Source organism: Protopterus annectens, chromosome 3.part0, assembly GCF_019279795.1.
Source record: "Protopterus annectens isolate FY-2018-M chromosome 3.part0, PAN1.0, whole genome shotgun sequence".
NCBI lineage: Eukaryota > Metazoa > Chordata > Ceratodontiformes > Protopteridae > Protopterus > Protopterus annectens.
Window position 1 is genome coordinate 1,740,488,829 of NC_056731.1, and position 18,361 is coordinate 1,740,507,189.

Sequence of the window (18,361 nt, forward strand, 5' to 3'; positions counted from 1 at the left end):
GCTACCTTTTCCATTTTAGAAGTGAGCACCTCTGACACAGAAGGTACTTCACAGGTTTACTGTCTGGACTTCAGAAAAATCCATGGAGATCAGGGCCAACTTGAATTACTGAGGAGGAGCCTGGAAGGGAGCTAGAGAGGGGAAAAGGCCTGTTCAGGCTGAGGCAAGCTAATTAAGATTTTAGTTTTGATATGTTAAGCTTATGTTTGTAACTTTGGTCCACCTTAGGGGTTTTAGTTAATGGCTGGATGTCTGATACATCAACCCAGTCTCCTTCAGCCCTTTGGTCTGAAACCTTCAGGATTGATCAACAAAAAAGTTTCTACTCATGAAGGCATACCATGGGCTCACAGCATGGTGGTCTTCAGACAGTGGCTTTAGCCGTAATCCACATGGGTTACAGGGTGTGTGTGAAAGTGCCTCAATAATGTCTATTTCTTCAAGTATAGGGTGTGTGTGAAAGTGTCTCGATATCTATTTCTTCAAGTACAGGGAGCTATTCAATGTCACACTATTAGTGTCTCAACTTTTTTTGCCCCTTGGACACTTTCTTATGCAAAGGACTGGGACCAGACATGTACCCTCTTCAGTAATACGTACTTTTAGGGAGATTCTGTCTAATGCTCTATGGTCATTTCATTAAAGGAAGTGCACTAGGAACAACTGGGCACATTCTGCTCATAAACTGATAATAAAGTTATTTTCCCCCAAAAAGGTACTTATGTAGAACCGGGAAAACTGTCCGGATGGACTGACAATGTAACTAAGACTTAGGCTGTTCAAACTGTGCCAAGAAAGATGTGAAGATGGCACTGGTGAACATCCATTTATAACACCAACATTCTAATGCTGGAATAGAGAGGCAACTGCCAGGCTAAGAGGAGGAAAAGTGAAGACTTTTGGAAGTTAGGCCTGACATTGGGCTTCTGCAGACATGATTCATTAGTCCTTACAGCAAAAGTGGGTATTATGAAGAACATTTCTAAACATATCAACAACAATCCTATTAATGAAAAAAGGAAGGAAGAGTGTTGTACATGCATAGGGTAATTCTTTTGTACCTCTGGTGAAAAAGGGTAACACAACCCACTGCAGCAGTACTAGTTATTGTGACGGACACCCAAACAGGGGTATAAATGACACAAAAATCCTTCCACATTAATACTCACCTGGGGAGAAGATGTACATATCTACATCTATATATATATATATATATATATATATATATATATATATATATATATATATATATATATGTGTGTGTGTGTGTGTGTGTGTGTATGTATATAAAACTGTTGCATTTCTATATCTCAAGCTATGACCAATACCAGGCCCCAAATGTGGTGCAGCCACTATTCAATACCTCCAAAGCAGAGCTACTTGCCCCAGTTAGCATCCTGTGGCACAACTTCTCTGGTCACGGAATAGGACAGTACCTGTTTTTTTCATGGCTGACCTCTGCATAAAATGCATTAAGATAATGAGGAGGAAAAAAAAAAGGCTGGATCTCTGTGCAGGGCAGCCAGTGCCATTTTCAGTCATGGTCATGGTTACTCTAAGACTCCATAAGATGACAATAGTCATCCATTTTCAATGATAGAACAAAACCAGTATTCACTTAGTCTGATCTTGCATCGTCTGATCCAACACTACGTCAGCACCTAACTAAAACAAGACTTACCTATACGAATATTAGACCCCACATAAAGATGAGGGAAGTTACACAAAAGGTTGCATGTAGGCAGGCCGGATGGGTAAAAGGAGACTGCTGACAGCAATAGTTTTCACTAGAATAAAGAAAAATGGGAAATAAACAGCTTGCTGTTGTGTGGGATAATCACTACACTGATTCTAATCCAAAGACTAATTATTCTTCTTTTTAGATGGTTTATTTATTTATTTTACATTTGTTGACCGGGTTAGTCCGACTGAGCTTGATGGCTCATTTTCATTGGAGACCCGAGTAGAAAAGCTCCACAGTAATATACAACTTAACAGCAAAAGAGAATAATAATTTGATACCAAGTCAATGACATAAATATTTTTACTTTTTTCATCTTAAGTGCCGTTTTCATTTTATTTTCTGAGTACAAATGAATAATGAAAACATTACTTTTAACATAAGAGTAACAGTACATGAAAACTAAAATGAAAATTATCTGCTATATACAACATCTCCTTCTATTTACAGTTCTAATATCTGGTTCAAGTGATCCAACAGTAATACCCTCTTATGATACAAACTTTAAATTAACATTTTAAGATTACACATTTACTTATTGGCATTTGATTAGTTGGAAAGTTCACTGGGCCAAGGTCAGCCCATTTTCAGTGGAGGCCCGGGAGAAAAGCTCCAGGTTATAAACGACACTTATATAAAAATTGCATACAAGATAAAACATACAACTTGCATAAAATTTGCATACAAGAAAGAATTTACCTGTTAATTACACATAAAATATAAAGGTGATAAGACATTTAACAGCAGAGTTAAACATGTTCAAAATACAGACAATAATATCATGCAGAATGGTTAAAAATGTTTTACAGACTATGTCCAAATTATACATATAATTCAAGGCATTCCATAAGATAAACACTATGTACATATGTAAAACATAGGGAGGAAGGCAAGTAGAGACATTTTGTAATATGTCGTAGAGAAGGAAATAGGGAAAAAGAGAGGGGTGATGGAGAGAACAGTAAATGGAATGGTGAATAAACAAGAGAGAGAGAGAGGAAAGACTGAGGGGGAATGATTTAGAATGAAGGTAGAAAAGATGGAAAGTAAAGGGAAAAAGGATAAGTGAGTTAATAGAAAACAGGAGGTGGAATTATGAAGTTACATTCAAAACAAATTATCAGGAAAACAGAGTACTGGAGCAGAAGTTAGGGTATAAACAGATATGGGTTTATTTAATAATTAAGTAATAGCAGAGGAGGAACTGAGCAGGTAGACATCTGGTTGGAGAGGAGACGACTATGCACTGTAGTTTTGAAATTGTGGGGGCTTTGTTGTATGAGGATGAAGGAAGGTAAATTATTCCATTTTCTGGCAATGGTCCAAGAGTATAATAAACTGGCCTGCAGGTAGTTTAGGTTTATGAACTTGAAGTTGTTGTTTAGAACGCAGAGGCCTAATGGGGTTGTAAAGGGCGAGTAAGGGGTTAAGTGCAGGGCAGTCCTGTGGTTTATAAATAAATTTCTGTATAAATGTGAGCTGAAGGATTACTAGATATTGAGGGAATTCAAGCCATTGTAATTTTTTAGGGCAACACAGTGGTGAGTAGAATGGTGACTGTTTGCGGCAAATTTAGCTATTATTTTATAGCATGTTTCTAATTTTAATGTCAAGAAAGACTGCAAGTTGGTTAGTAAAGGTGTACCATTGGTTAGAGAGGGTAATAAGTAAAACAGTGCTAATGTTTGTTGGGTAGGGAGGGACAGGAATTTATTGAGTCTGTAAAGCAACCCTAGTTTTTTTATGGGTCTTGCTTTTATTATTTTGAACGTGCAGATCGAATTTGAGGTTCTCATCGATTATTACTCCTAACAATTTAGTGTGATCTACTAGCTCAATTAATGTAGAGTTTAGAGAGAATATATCGAGGACAGTTTTAATGATAGGAGAATTTCTCTTGGGTGTGATGATCATAAGTTTCGTTTTTTGGGGGTTTGAAGAAAGGTGATTACTGCTAAGCTAAGTCTCCACTGTGGAAAATGTTGCTTGAATATATTGCTGTAAAAGTTTTGTATTGGATGCAGAGCAGACTACAGTAGCCCTGTTGGATAGCTAGGTGGAGATTGTTGATAAAAATGTTAAACAGTCGCAGTCATCGAGTATAATACCCCATTTGGCGTGTACCTCTCTAGACACATACAACAACTGGAAAGGCCACAAAACTACCTCACAAGGAGGATCATAAGCCTTAAACACATGTCCTACATGGACAGACTCAGAAAACTCCAGTTATTCTCTGTCTCATATCATCTACTAAGAGGCAATTGCTTGACTTACAAAGCTATGTCTGACCCAGATCAGTTAGAAATGCTACATCTAAAGAAATCCCAATTCCTCCGCACCACATGCTCCACAGACCTCAACCTAATTACACAATCAACAGAACATGCTGGAGGGACAGGTTCATAACCCAGGGACTGCCCATGCTCTGTAACAGACTTCCCATACATGTCAAGCAGAGCAACCCACTCTGTTCAAGAGAAATCTTTATGAGTGGATGGGAAATAGGAAGTTCACCCCGGGGATCACTCCAGTGGCTGTATGATGCCAGGGCACTTCTATGGGCTAGGCTTGTAAAGGCTCCAGGGCCATTAGCCTAGTACACACCTATGAACCTATGACATTTCTGTGTTATCTGCAAGAATAAAGGAGTCTATGAACATAGGAAAACATGAAATCTTAAGATTTCTAAATCTGTACATTCCCCTGCATGGATCAATATTAAACATGCATGATCCAAGTGTCTTTGCACTAGTAACTAACTAGCAAATGCAAAGCGCCATGTTTATTATCTCAATAAACAGCGGTATTATAATGTCCATTGACATCACTGCCCTTTGCATCCGCCTAACAACTTATAAACAGACATGAAAGAATAACCTAAGTTTCACTGCAAAAGATCACCGTATGTGAAAAAGTACAGCTACAACTAAATGACTTAAAACCTGCCTCAGGTGATCCAAATGTACAATCTATACAATAATAGTTTACAACAGGAACAATGAATCAGATGAAAGTGTGCAAGATTTAATACTGAAATAGTTTATAGCTATTTGTGTAAAAGTATGATACAGATCAGGAAGACACAGCTTTATCTCAGATATGAAATATGGACTGGTTGCCAAGATATGATTTATGTATATACAGAATTTTATAATGCCACAGTAGTTAGTGAGGCTGGTTATATGGTGCAGTTTCCAGTTGCGTTTTCTTTGGGAAGTCTGCATGCCCTCCTTATTTATTTGGGGGCTTTCATCACGTGCTCCAGTTTCTTCCAATATCCCAAAGATATGCAGAGGGTGAACTGGCCATCTCCTAAACTATCTCTAGGCATGTCAGAGTATGTGAGTAGGTGGGTGTTACATGTTATGTGATCTCTAGGCATGTGACAGTATGTGAGTAGGTGGATGTTACATGTCACATGATGCTCTAATCACTCATATGGATTTGCCATTGTTGCCTTTCAAAGGGACAGCAATTTCCTGTGTTAATAGGTAAGTATGGAGTGAGTGGTTAGCTCACAAATATATCCTGACAGGGGAGTTTGTTTTGAACATGAAACTCACATGACTTTTTAACTGTATTGGATTTTCAAAGATTTTGGATTTTGCCTCATCTTCAATTTGTGTCTTAGCTTAGGAAATAAAAAAGTACTCATCAAGGGTTAGCAGGAGTAGGGAGTAAGAATGAGACAGCAGGGGTTTAATGGGTCAGTCAGTGGACTGACTGTGGGACTGTAGCATAAAAAGTTGTATTGTTTTTCAGACAACAAAAAAGCAGCACCTACTGTTTTTTTTCATTGGGTGTTCTAAGCAGTGGTAGATTGGACAACAGTGCAGAGTAGATTTTTAAGCATAGCTTTCTTTACATTACAGTGGATGGATGTTTAATGGACAATGACAATGTGTTAGGCCTGTGGGTTCACAGAGGAAGGATGCCAAGTCTACCCAATGCCAATGTAGTCTTGACCTGGAAATGGATATTGGGATGTTACTTTAAAAAAAAAATACGGTAGTGGGCTTAGAAATATAGTTTAATTAAAAAAAAAGTGTACTTCAATTTTACAGGCCATAATTTAATTTATTTCAGGTAATCCAGATACTGGTAGATTGTATACCATTAGACTTAATTAGGGAGAGCTGTCATTCTGGAAAGGAAGGAGGATGTGATGCAAATGTGTTTTTTTTTATATTTTTTGCATTTGTCATTTCAAAGCATGGTTTTTTTTTCTTTGTTGCAAAGGCAGGACTGAATGAGCCAGCCATATAATTAACTGACAATGATGGGATAGAAAGATTATCACGGGATGTATAATTTTTGCCTTACAGTTGTTTCAATGGTGTCTGTGATACATAACTATTTTCTTCTTTGGAATTGAATTGTATGATTCATCTGTTCAAACATAAGCATAGAGTGCTAATGTGACTGATTTTTGCTGCAGTCTGTGGTTTATCATAATAATAACTTTTTTTTCTTTTTTGTGTTGTGTCATCAATTTAACAGTTTTAAAGATGTTTTCAAAAAAAAAATAAATAATATAAATAAATAATCCTCTCTCACTTTGAGCTGATTTGACAAAGTCTGGAATTTTTTTTTTTCAAAAGCTTAAGGTCAGCATTACAGCTCAGTAAACTGTCAGTCTTGTGACAGCAAATTATGGATACTCATACATACAATATGAGATAACATCTATCTAAAAAAGTGAAAATCACTGTAGAGAATAAAACTAAAAAAACATTTTTACAGTTATAATTACAGCAAAGGCAAATATCAATGAGTTTAGTTTTTAGGAGAAAGCTGTTTCTAATCCTAGATGGGATCCGATTCCATGCCTCCCTTTGACACTGCAATGAATAAAACAGGTAGTCACAGAATGAATGCTTTTTAACCCACAGTTCTGCTACAATGACATTACTGAAAATATCCGTCACTTATGTGGATCACAGGACAATCTCGTACAAAGTCACCTGAGTGAGTCACTTTGGAGTTTTTCACTACCATATGGTCCAGCAACACAGCAGTAATGTAGCACAAGTCCATTTCCTAACGAGATTACAATGTTTTTGTGTTTTTTCAGCCCCTGCTTGCAGCTTACTTCAGACAGAATTACACACACATTTTCAGTGCTATGATCTCTTAGTTCAGAAAGAATCTAGAAACACACCCAGCATTTAAACTTTGCACAATATTTAACTCCTTTACAAAAACAGCATAAATGGCTTCTGAGCTGAACACTGCATTCCCAGCATATCTCTAAGACAATGATGGTTGGATAACATTTTTCAAATATCAGCAGTTCACATGACACCACATTTGTATAGTCAGACTTTACTCAGAAAATATACATGTCATGAAAGAAGAGAGACCCTTCCATATTCTTATGGTTAAAAGCAACATCTTGTCAGTCACAATCGCTAAACTATAGCAAGGTATTCATTTCTTAGCAGTGGTAACATCACATTCATTCCATATCTAGACAGAATGGCAACAAATTCATGTTTTTGACATATCCATTGGTGTGTTTGTGTATACGTACACATACATATATATTTTATTCTCTATTTGCTTATTATAATCCTGAAGCTTTTAACACCTAGGTACACAACTTCATACATATGAATTGCTCTGCTGAAGTACTAAAATTGGTGTGCATATAAAAAAATCAAGCTGTTCTGAAACATTAGTCTTTATGAAATCTTTTAAGCAAGAATTTTCAGCTACTTTTGTTTGCCAATCAATGAACATGATCATAATGCCTCCAAAACATAGACAGTACTTGTCGTACTCCCTCCCCCACTGCATTCTATAACTTACTTAATTGAGTTTCTGAAGTGGTCTTCCGCAGGGCTTTTTACGGTGCAACTGTTCAGTAACCACAAATCTGCTTCAGATGGATTCTCTAGAGAAAAAGAGAGACAGAAGAATGCATTATGAAATTAGAGCTCTCACCAAGAGCTTCTAAACTGTCCTGACGCTACAGGAAGATTGCATCTTTGCTGCTAACACCAAATAACTGGATGGTCCCTAAAGATGTATTGTAAATCTGCAGATGCCCAAAAGCATTACCCCAGATAAACTGTCTTGATATCCTGGGCTCCATGTTTCATCTAACACACTGTGTAATACTGCATTTCTTCTGCTGCGTGCATACAGTGGGACGACATTTTAACTCATTTCTTCCTTAATGGCAACATTTTGATGTATTCATGTTTCCTATGGTACTTGCATGCAAAAAGTCAACTTTCTACCCAGGTCTGGGGTGCTTATATTTGTAAGGCACTCCAGGGTTCCTGTTATAAAGGATTTCAGTCTTTACCCGAGTAGGGAAAACTATTAGTAGAGTATGACTTACTTCACTAAACATTCATCAGAAATAAATGTAGAATTTATAGATGAAAGCAAATAAAGTAATAGTGATGTAACAGTACAGGAGATCGACCTTACTCTATTAATACTAAATTTTCTGCTTCGTGGTTATATAACAGAAATATTTTCAGAGGCAGGAGTGTGAGGCCAAATACTGAATACACTGATTTACAGAAGTCATACGCCAACCTGTCAGTACATGCAATGCTCACAGGTAAATAGAGCAAATGTATATTTAAGGTGACACACAGCTGGTCAAAATCTCAGGTACCAAATTAAGCCTCGTCATATTACTATCACACTACAAAGGAGGACACAGGCATGCAGAAGGATAGGGTAACAGCTCATGTGAAGGTCAGAAAATGAAGACTATGCTTGATACAGCTTAAGCATGACAAGAAGATACAACTTTAGAAGAAAAAAGTTCCGTACTTACCATAATGTTCCATCTGTATTGTTGATTTTTCATTTCTCCTCACATATGGGATCGGATCCGATTCATCGGATCCGATTCAACCGTTACTAGGCTTGTGGCAACCAAAAAGCTCTTGGACACCTCCCATTACCCACCATACATCTCTGTTACCTCAGATCTTGTTTGCCAAGATTATTTCCAGACAGAAAATATGGAGAAAATTTTTATAATGAAAAGCTAGAAGGAGACCATTTCTGGAGTATAGATTCATAGATTATTACTAGGCTAACTGCCGTCATGGACCATTTTAAGCCTAGCCAATTACCCCCCTGTGAGAATCAAACCCTGCACCTTGTGTTTCTAAGGTAAGTACCTTAACCATTACACCACCCTGCCACCCATGGAGAAGATAACATGAGCCATAAATTATGCTTCCTGTTCTACCAGAAAGAAAAGGTTGGGGGGCTTGGAGGGAGGGATTGTGAGGAGAAATGAAAAGTCAACAATACAGATGGAACTCAATGGTAAGCACATAACTTCTTTACTTGATATTGTCAATTTATCATTTTGTCCTCACATATGGGATAGAGTTCCCAGCTACCTTTATCCTGGGCAGACTCATGGAAGAGTGTTCCTCAAAACCATCGAACCAAAGAAGGCTCTTCTCCTGAAGACCAAATCCAACTTGTAATGAGTGATAAAGGTATGATGATTTGCCCATGTGGCAAATCATGATGAGTGATAAAAGTATGATGATTTGCCCCAAGTAGCCACTGCACAAATTTCGTCCATGGATGCATTAGCCTGAAAAACTGCTGAAGTGGCCAGAGCCCTGGCTGAGTGAGCTCGAACAGGTCTGGGAAGATCTATACCTTGTTTAGTGTAGATGAAAGCAATACAATCAGACAGCCAATTTGCTAGAGTAACCTTGGACACTGGTATGCCCTTCCTAAGGCCTGAGAAGGAAATGAACAATTGATCTGCCTTCCTAATTCTTTTGTCCTGTGCAGATAAAAACGTAATTGCCCAAGGACATCCAACAAATGCAGTGTGTATTCATCTTTATTAGTGAAGTTAGGGACGAAAATCGGCAATTTAATGGTTTGAATGACATTAGTTAAGAAACAACTTTAGGCAAAAAGTAAGGGCTGGTGCGCAAAGAAACACTTTCTTTATGGAAAATCAGGTGAGGAGGTTGGGAAGGTAAGTCCTGAATTTCTGAGATTCTTCTTGTCGATGTAATGGCTACTAGGAAGATGGCCTTCCACAACAAAAATTTTATATCACATGTTGCTGCGGGTTCAAAAGGGGGTTGGACGATAAAACGCAGCACCAAGTTTAGGTCCCATGGAGGAGAGGGATCCTTGTGAGGTGGCCTTAGTAATACAGTATCTTTCAAGAAGGCCTTGCAAAGCTTGTTGGAAATCCGTGACAATGTGAAAAATAGAGATAACTGCTAATTGCACTTTAATTGTAGAGGCAGCTGCCCCACTGTCAAAGAGGTAAGTCAAAAATTCTAGGACAGAGTGAATAGGTGCTGCGAAAGGATCCAAATCATGTTTCTGAGCCCAGATTACAAACCTCTTACATTTGCTCCTATACAGCTTTTGAGTGGATGGCTTATGGGATGATACAAAAATACAATGAACTGGGGAAGACAGTACAGGTTGTCTGGCTATAAATGGAATTGGAGGAACCAAGCCATCAGCTTGAGGTTGGACAGATTGTGATGAATCATTCCTGTCGGGTGTGACATAAGATCTGAAGTGGGTTCCAGAATCCAGGTTTTTTCCCATAAGTTAGTCCAAAGGAAGGAAAACCAGATTTGTTGAGGCCAAAACAGAGCACAATGAGGATTACTGTTCCCTTCAACCTGTTTGCCTTCTGGAGAAATTGGGAATCAAGGCGTACAGGTGACCAGGAGGCCAATCATGTATGAGAGCATCCCTTGGAGATTCCCCTATCAGGGAGATTAGGGCAAAGTAGCTGCTGCATTTTTTGTTCAGAGGGGATGCAAAGAGGTCGCAGCAGAGTTAGCCCTATCTGCGGAAAATTTCTTCAACTACTTTCAAGTTGAGGGACCACTTGTGAGGCATCAGAATGCATCTGCTCAACTTGTTCACAATTATGTTGGACTTTCCCGGAATGTGTGTTGCTACAAGAAAGTGGCTGGATGATATCGCCCATTGCCACACACTGAATGCTTCTCGACACAGGGGTTATGATCTGGTCCCACCTTGCTTATTTATGTACCAGACCACAGACATGTTGTCTGACTGAATCTACAATGTTCCCAGAGGAAGAGCACCCTGAAAGGTCTGCAACACTAGGAGCACTGCCCTCATCTCCAAGACATTTATATTTAATTTGGCCGCGTTGGCAGACCAGGTGCCTTAAACCATTTACCCCAGATAATGCCCCCCCCCATCTGGGAAGCATCCATGGTCTCCGTGGCCTGAGGTTCAGGGGGTGCAAATGGTCAGCCTTGCGATACCTTATCGGAATGAATCCACTGTGATAGAGCTGTTCTGCACGTGTCCACAATGAGTATCTGATAAGACATCAGTTGATGGATAATCGACCACTGTGCAGCCAAAAGCCACTGTAGTATTCTATGTGGAATCTCGCCAGTGGTACCAAGACTACAGCTGCAGCCATTGAGCCTAGAGCCTGTAAGACATAATGGGCAGTTATCTTGTTGTTCTGGAGTAGTTTGTGTGTTTAGCACTTGATTGTTAGTACTCTGGAGTGCAGAAGTCTTGCAATCATCTGAGTCTTGGCAAAACTGTTCTCAAACTCTAGTGTTTGAGCAGGGTCCAAGAGTGACTTTTGGTAATTTATGGTTATACCTAGCTCTGCACAGATTTGGATAACAGAGTCTCTTGCTCAAATAAGTAGATGCCTGGTTGTGGCGGAAATGAGACAGTTGTCCAAACAGGTAAACACACAGAATCCTTGTTGTCTCAAGTGAGCCGTTACCACAGCCATGCATTTGGTGAACACCCTGGGAGCTGTAGTGAGATCAAAGGACAATGTTCTGAACTGGCAATGACTGGCTGCCAGCCAAAAGCATAAGTGCCTTCTGGATCATCTGTTAATTTTTAAGTGGTAGTACACATCCTGAAGCTCTATGGAGCACATCCTGTTCCAAGAAAGGAAGTATGGATTGTAGAGTGATCATTCGGAACTTGTGGCATTGAACTGACCTTTTTCCTTAGTCACTTACCTAGACTTGTGAGATAAGTGTGTAAATTAGCCTGCTTAACCAGAGGCTGTGCACTCTTCTACTTCCTCGGATCAAAGTAGTAACCTCCTGCATAAGTGTTTAGTTTCTCCTCCCAAATTGTGGCGCTCCCACCAAACTAATTACCCTTTTTTTATTCTCTAACTATTTTTATTAACTTACTATTGCCTGTTTTACTTGAATTGTTGCCTGTAAAGGTTTCACTTATACTAAATGAACTTCCTATCTGAGACAAATGAATATATTGTCTTATATATTCAGCCTTAAAGTAAATGTATTCCGGTGATATTTTCTAGTTGTTTAACCTACCGTACTTGGCACCACTAGGCCCATTGTGGCTTGCTACCTGTTTAGTTGGATCTAGTGATAGGTTACATGTGTTGATATTTGATTAACACTTATAATCAAAGCATATTTAATTTATGTAGAAACTATGTGTTGCAATTTCACCCTACATGGATTCCAACTGTATTGTATCTAGAAGCTACCTTGTTTTCTGTCTTTTTTAGAGTACAAATCCACTGTGTAATCGTGGGATTTTTTTAGTAGAAGTGCATGTGTAAGGTTGTTTTATGAATACTTCATTTTGCCTCTCTATCTAAAATGCTTTATGCCTAATGTTATAAGTAATACTGTCCTTTTTGTTAATCTGCTTTTCTTTCTTTCTCTTCTCCTTAACCTACCCAGCTTGTAATCTCATACCCTGCTGTAGGACTTGTGTATCGGCCGGCCTGCCCTTCAAGGACCCTCAATATTAAAGTCTACCATCTCAACTATTCTCCTAAAGGAAGTTGCTGTCCTATACTCTAATGCTCCTCCATCCAAAAAATCTGTGAAAGTATATTTGACCTCGCATCCAGGCTGTAAAGTTTAATTGATATTTTTTATTAAGAATATTTAAAACATATCGTCAAATTAATATATTTGCACTAAATCGCCCACCTGAGCCCAGTACACAGCAGCCATACCCCCTATATTGCCTTTAGGAATTTTGCTCCTTCCTAATTTTGGATCTACGAGTTGGCCCTCTGTTTTCTACCTGTCCCTAATAACTAACTGTAATTCTTCTAGTTGTCCACTAAGAGGCTCCCTTAACCTGGCTTTTATAGGTTCCCAAAGATTATTTACCTTTATTTCTTGGAAAATTAATTGTCCACTCTGTAATCTTTTCTTCCTATGCTGGCAACTGTAAACTATCAGGACCCCTTTCCTTAATTCCCTTACTGCAGCCCTTTATCCTTGCTATTGAATACTTTTAGTAGCACTCTTCTCTTACCAGGAACTTCTAAGATTCTAGTAGTACTCTGACTGGTTCTCTGATTGTTTCTGCGAGCTCTTTTTCTCTTGCTCAAACCCGCTCCGTTTGCCCTGCGGGCTCACTCCGCTCCCCTACACTATTCCCAAATCCCACCTACCACAGTGCACGTAGCTTTATACTTCCTAAGCCACACCTCCACTACTTATCAGCCAATTAGCTCACTCCACCTCATTAAAAACTTCCCCACTTCCTCCTTATCACATACTTCCTAAACCACACCTCCACTATATATCAGCCAATTAACTCACTCCACCTCATTAAAAACTTCCCCATTTCCTCCTTATCAGATATCACCCACTACCTAATCTACCTCCTCATAACTCCACCCTTTAACCTCCTCTCTATTAACCCATATCTCCCACCTACTACCTAATCTACCTCCTCATAACTCCACCCTTTAACCTCCTCTCTACTAACCCATATCTCCCACCTACTAACCCACATCTCCCACCTACTAGCAACTAATTTCTCCCAGCCATGGCTATCATATGCAGGCTAGGACTCTCCTACATGCTCCTCTTTCTCTTAATCCTTACCCCTCTAGTTCTATCATATTCCCTTACATGCTATGAATATCTAAGCTGTACTAGATCTCATCACCCCTTAAAACAAACTATTCCGCATGCTCTACTTACCACACAAACCTTTAGTAACATAACATCCTTAAGAACCTACCTTCTACCACATTATCACAGACTATCTCATATAAAGTATCACCAAACTAGAAAATCTATCCCCATTTTCTGTAAACTTTCAAAACAGTCACATAGTCCTCTATAGCATCTACTTCTACACGGTGATAGTCAACCAAATCCAGGCCCAAACAACTCCATCTCTGATACAAATTACTCCCATCCCAGCACCTCTCATATCCTCCCTAGTACCCAAAACTCTCTTCTCATAGGTCATCTCAATATAAGAAGCCTAAATAATAAAATTACCCAACTCCATGCCCTTCTAGACATATACTCCTTTGACATCCTCTGTCGAACAGAAACCTGGCTCAAACCAGCAACTAAGGACAATGATATAATCCCACCAGGCTACAACATCCCGAGATTTGACCGTCTGAATAAAAAAGGTGGAGGGGTAGCCATAGCCGGCTTTAGGCACCAGCGAAACCTGCAGTCGCTGGGGGCCCCCAACCACAGCAGGTTGCCTTACCCTGATATTTTGCAACAGGTCTGTCAAACCAACAAAAGCTAGCACAACAGTCTTGTGTACTTAATAAACCAGTTGGGTAATAAATCATAATTTATATCTCCTTTAAAATTCAAAGAGATCTCTGGTTATAGTAACAGTATTTTATCAAGCAACAGGCTTCACAATTCCATTAAATATTTTATCACTGATATAGTACCCCTGGCTTAGTTAATCTCTGCTAGAGAACATTCAGCCCACTAAAATTAACAACATAGCCAACCTTAGGTACTTGCAATACCTAGGGCTGCAAGAGGGCCCCCCCTTAGTCATCCTTGACTGTATGTGGGGGCCCCACAAAAGCTGCTGCTGGTTGGGGAAAAATGAGAAGAAAAAATGTGTTAATTTCCTGATTATGCTCTTTAACCTGAACAGGGCTCTGGTATGACCCTGTAAGGACAAAGCTGATAATGAACATAAGCAAGGTAAGCACTAGAGAGATCAGTAGCCCAGAGTGACTGTTCTCAGTGCAAACCTTGGATTTTAAGAAAAGCTGATGCTTCTGATCTTCAGGGATGGCTTTCTTTTTCAGGGAATTTTATAAACAGTCAGGACACCAGCTACTGCAACGTTCAACTTCTTTGCAGAATAATTCATTGCAATACCTGCAACAGCAGAACAAAGGCTCAAAATAATGAACATGTTGTATTAAATTTTCTGATTATGCTCTTTAACCTGAACAGGGGTTTGATATGACCCTGTTAGGATAAATCTGATAATGGTCTCTGCTCTCAGCTGCACCCATTCTAAAACCAGCTCTGATCACATGTGTGTGTACAAAAAACTGTTGTAAGTTATTGTGTGTGTGTGTGGGGGGGGGGTAGATTTTGTGGTTCTTACTTCTTTAATTTCCATCACAGTCAAAACCTTACAGGTGTGCACATGAGGTTATACCTTGTGTTTAAGCTGAGGATAGTGTGTTCATTCTTTTCTTTTGCTTTTCTGACAGGCCTCAGAGGTGTACAAAGAAGGTTACTATAGTGTGTGCAGGGGCACTGTACTGTCTAGGCGCAACAAAGTTATTTTTTTCACTTTCTTCACAATCACACTTCAGGCATGTATGCAGGTAGCTACCTTTGACAGTTTAGGTTGAGGAATGAGGAGGCATGTTATGTATATGTATGTCAGCATTCACCTGAAATACATGACTAGAAATTTGAACTTCTGCTTTCATCCCAGTCTAACACCAGAAGAATGCATAGGCAGTCTTTTTTAGGGGGTTAGGGAGGAAGGTAGTTCCAAGATAGGACCTATATATCCAGATAACAATTGGCTTGTTAGTTTATTGTGAGTCATTATTTTGTCATCTTTGAACATTAAACCTTTGGTACAACTGGGATTAAAAAGTTGGGAAAATGCTCTAAATGTATTTCAGAACATGCATAACCCAGTGCTTCTGGTGACTCTGACTTTGAGTTATTTCCTAAATGGTTATTACTGTGCTTACTTGGACAGGAAAGGTGTGCTGAAAGGTTGCAATGCAAATTAAATCTAAACAGCAACACAATTTCTTTCCAAGCCATCATTGGATGAAAAGGTTGTGTAAACAGAAAAAAAACACTTTAAAATGCACTTCAGAGCATATAGGAAGATATGGCTTCTTGAAAAAGCTGAAGAGTAAAACACAATTTGAGAAAAGGAAGAAAAAATGAATGTGCATAGCATGGGAAGCCCAAGAGGGGCGATCAGAGGAAGAGTAGAGGGTATAGTGTGTGTGTGTGTGTGTGTGTGGGGGCTGAAACAGTAGGCCTAGGACACCATTTCACCTAAGTCCAGACCTGTACATAGAGTTCCTGCAACGTATCATTGGTGCAACTAAATTCCAGTATCTGTAACTGTCCCTTTCAGAGATGGGCCAATATAGTGTGGTACACAGGCCTGTTGTAATTAAGAGCAGTGTAGCTACAGGTCAGTCAGTTTACAGCATGAACTAAAAGGTTGCTTAGGAGGGGTATCATCAATAGGATGATACGTAGACTGGAAGTGCCTGGGGGGGCCCTCAGCTTAACATCTGCTGGGGGCCCCCAAAATGCTAACACCGGCCCTGGGGGTAGCAATAATGTATAAATCTGAATTACAGGTCACACAACTAGATTTACAACCTCTCTCACCCAACAATGCTGAATTGTTTACTAAGCTCCAGATTAACGCTAAGAAGTCACTATATATAATCTGCTCCTACATCCCTGCAGGCAATAACATTAATACTCTGGAAAATATCCTTAGCTGGCTCTCCACATCCTTCCCACAAGAAACCATATTCCTTGGTGACTTTAACATAGATTGGAACTGCTGTACCTCTGTCAAACCAACTACTCACATAAACCTTTATGGCTTTAATCAAACTGTCACCTTCACTACTAGAACCCACAAACCTAGCAATAAGCAAGCCACCTTAGACTGGATATTAGTTAACAGTAACCCCCTCTCTTATAAAACTGGTATACTTCCAGAAAATATTAGTGACCATTCCCTTACCTACATAACTAGACAACAAACCCTCATATCCAACCAAACAATCTTTAAAACTACACAGAACAAAAAAAAACTTTAACCCAGCTAGCTTCCAAACAGACCTCAAAGTTTGCAAATTGTCACCCCTAAAATACCTACCTCTTGACGGAAGCAGTCTCTTACCTTAACACCAAATTCTTACAAATCCTAGAACACCATACCCCCTCACGCACTGTCAGAACTAGGAACAAAGCTGCACTTTGGCTCACAAAAGAAACAAAGCAAAAAATGCTTCAGAGAAATAGAATCTGGTCGAAATGGAGGAATACGAAAAACGCAAATGATCATACCACCTTTAGACAGCTGAGAAATGCTACAAAAAAAATTAATACTCCAAGATAAAAACTATTACCTGAAAATCCAGCAAGCCCAACATCTAAACCCACAAAACTTCTGGACAGGTATAAATACCCTACTCCATCCAGGTCACTCCAAAACTCCTAACCCATCTAATTTGACTCAGAACTCTCCAAGCCAAATTGCCAACACTTTTAACAAATTTTTCACTGAAACAGTCCAAGCCTTATCTCCTGCCAGCATCTCTAACCAATATACCTCCTGCCTTACAAATGCAGCCTGTTCCAACAGCTCTCATCCATACCCTACTTCATAAACTAAAACCATGTTCACCTTCAGCTGACCTCCTTCCAGCTGAATTTCTGCAAATTGCAGCTGGTGAAATTACCCTATCCCCAATATTAATAAACAGAACCATCACAGAAGGTTCTATCCCATCTCTCTGGAAAGTCTCGCATATTATCCCATTACATAAGGGAAGCAACTCAAATGAACTCTCTAACTTCCGTCCCACAGCTCTACTGTCTCCGTTAGCAAAAATCATGGAAAGATGCATTCATCGGCAACTACTTGCTCATCTCCTTCAAAATAATCTATTAGCAGACTGCCAGCACGGATTCAAGCCATTTCATTGCACCACAACCGCACTCCTATCCTTTTCAGACTGCATTAATAAAAATCGCAACAACTTACTCTCCTCAGCTCTCTTTTTAGACCTCTCCAAAGCCTTTGACATGAATCATCACCTAATATTAGAGACACTTACAACACTTTCAATAGACACTCAAACAATCAAATGGTTCAAGTCCTACCTAGAAAACAGACAACAAGCAGCCCTCTGGGAAAATAACCTATCGACTCAGCTCCCTATCTCCCTAGGAGTCCCACAAGGCTCCATTCTGGGACCCCTCCTTTTTCCATTTTCATCAATGACCTGAAAACATCCCTTCCTCAAACCACCTGCATACAACATGTCGATGACTCTGCCCTAATCTGTGCTGCAGCATCTCAAGCTGAACTGCAGTCTAGCACCCAAAAAGCATTTCCCATAGTGGAAAACTGGTTCTTCAAATGCTGTCTCCTACTAAACCCTAGAAAAACAAAACTATTATTTACCCCCACCCTAAAGTCTCCCCCTATTAATTTCTCAGTAGTATCAAATAACGGCACTGAAATAGTACCTGAAACAACAACTAAACTTTTAGGTGTAACAATCAATAACAATCTTAGTTTCGACACTCATATAAACTTAACCATTAAATCAGT

At 39.4% G+C, this 18,361-nt stretch overlaps 1 protein-coding gene across 1 annotated transcript in view; it reads right to left on the reverse strand.

Moving 5' to 3' along the window:
- The window catches only part of LOC122797172 (threonylcarbamoyladenosine tRNA methylthiotransferase-like), a 2,201,584-nt gene that overhangs the window by 1,454,897 nt on the left and 728,326 nt on the right, over nucleotides 1-18,361 (reverse strand). The window contains exon 4 of the mRNA XM_044065991.1: nucleotides 7,556-7,640. Within this exon, the coding sequence (XP_043921926.1) occupies nucleotides 7,556-7,640 (85 nt within the window). The remainder of the gene's footprint in view (nucleotides 1-7,555; nucleotides 7,641-18,361) is intronic.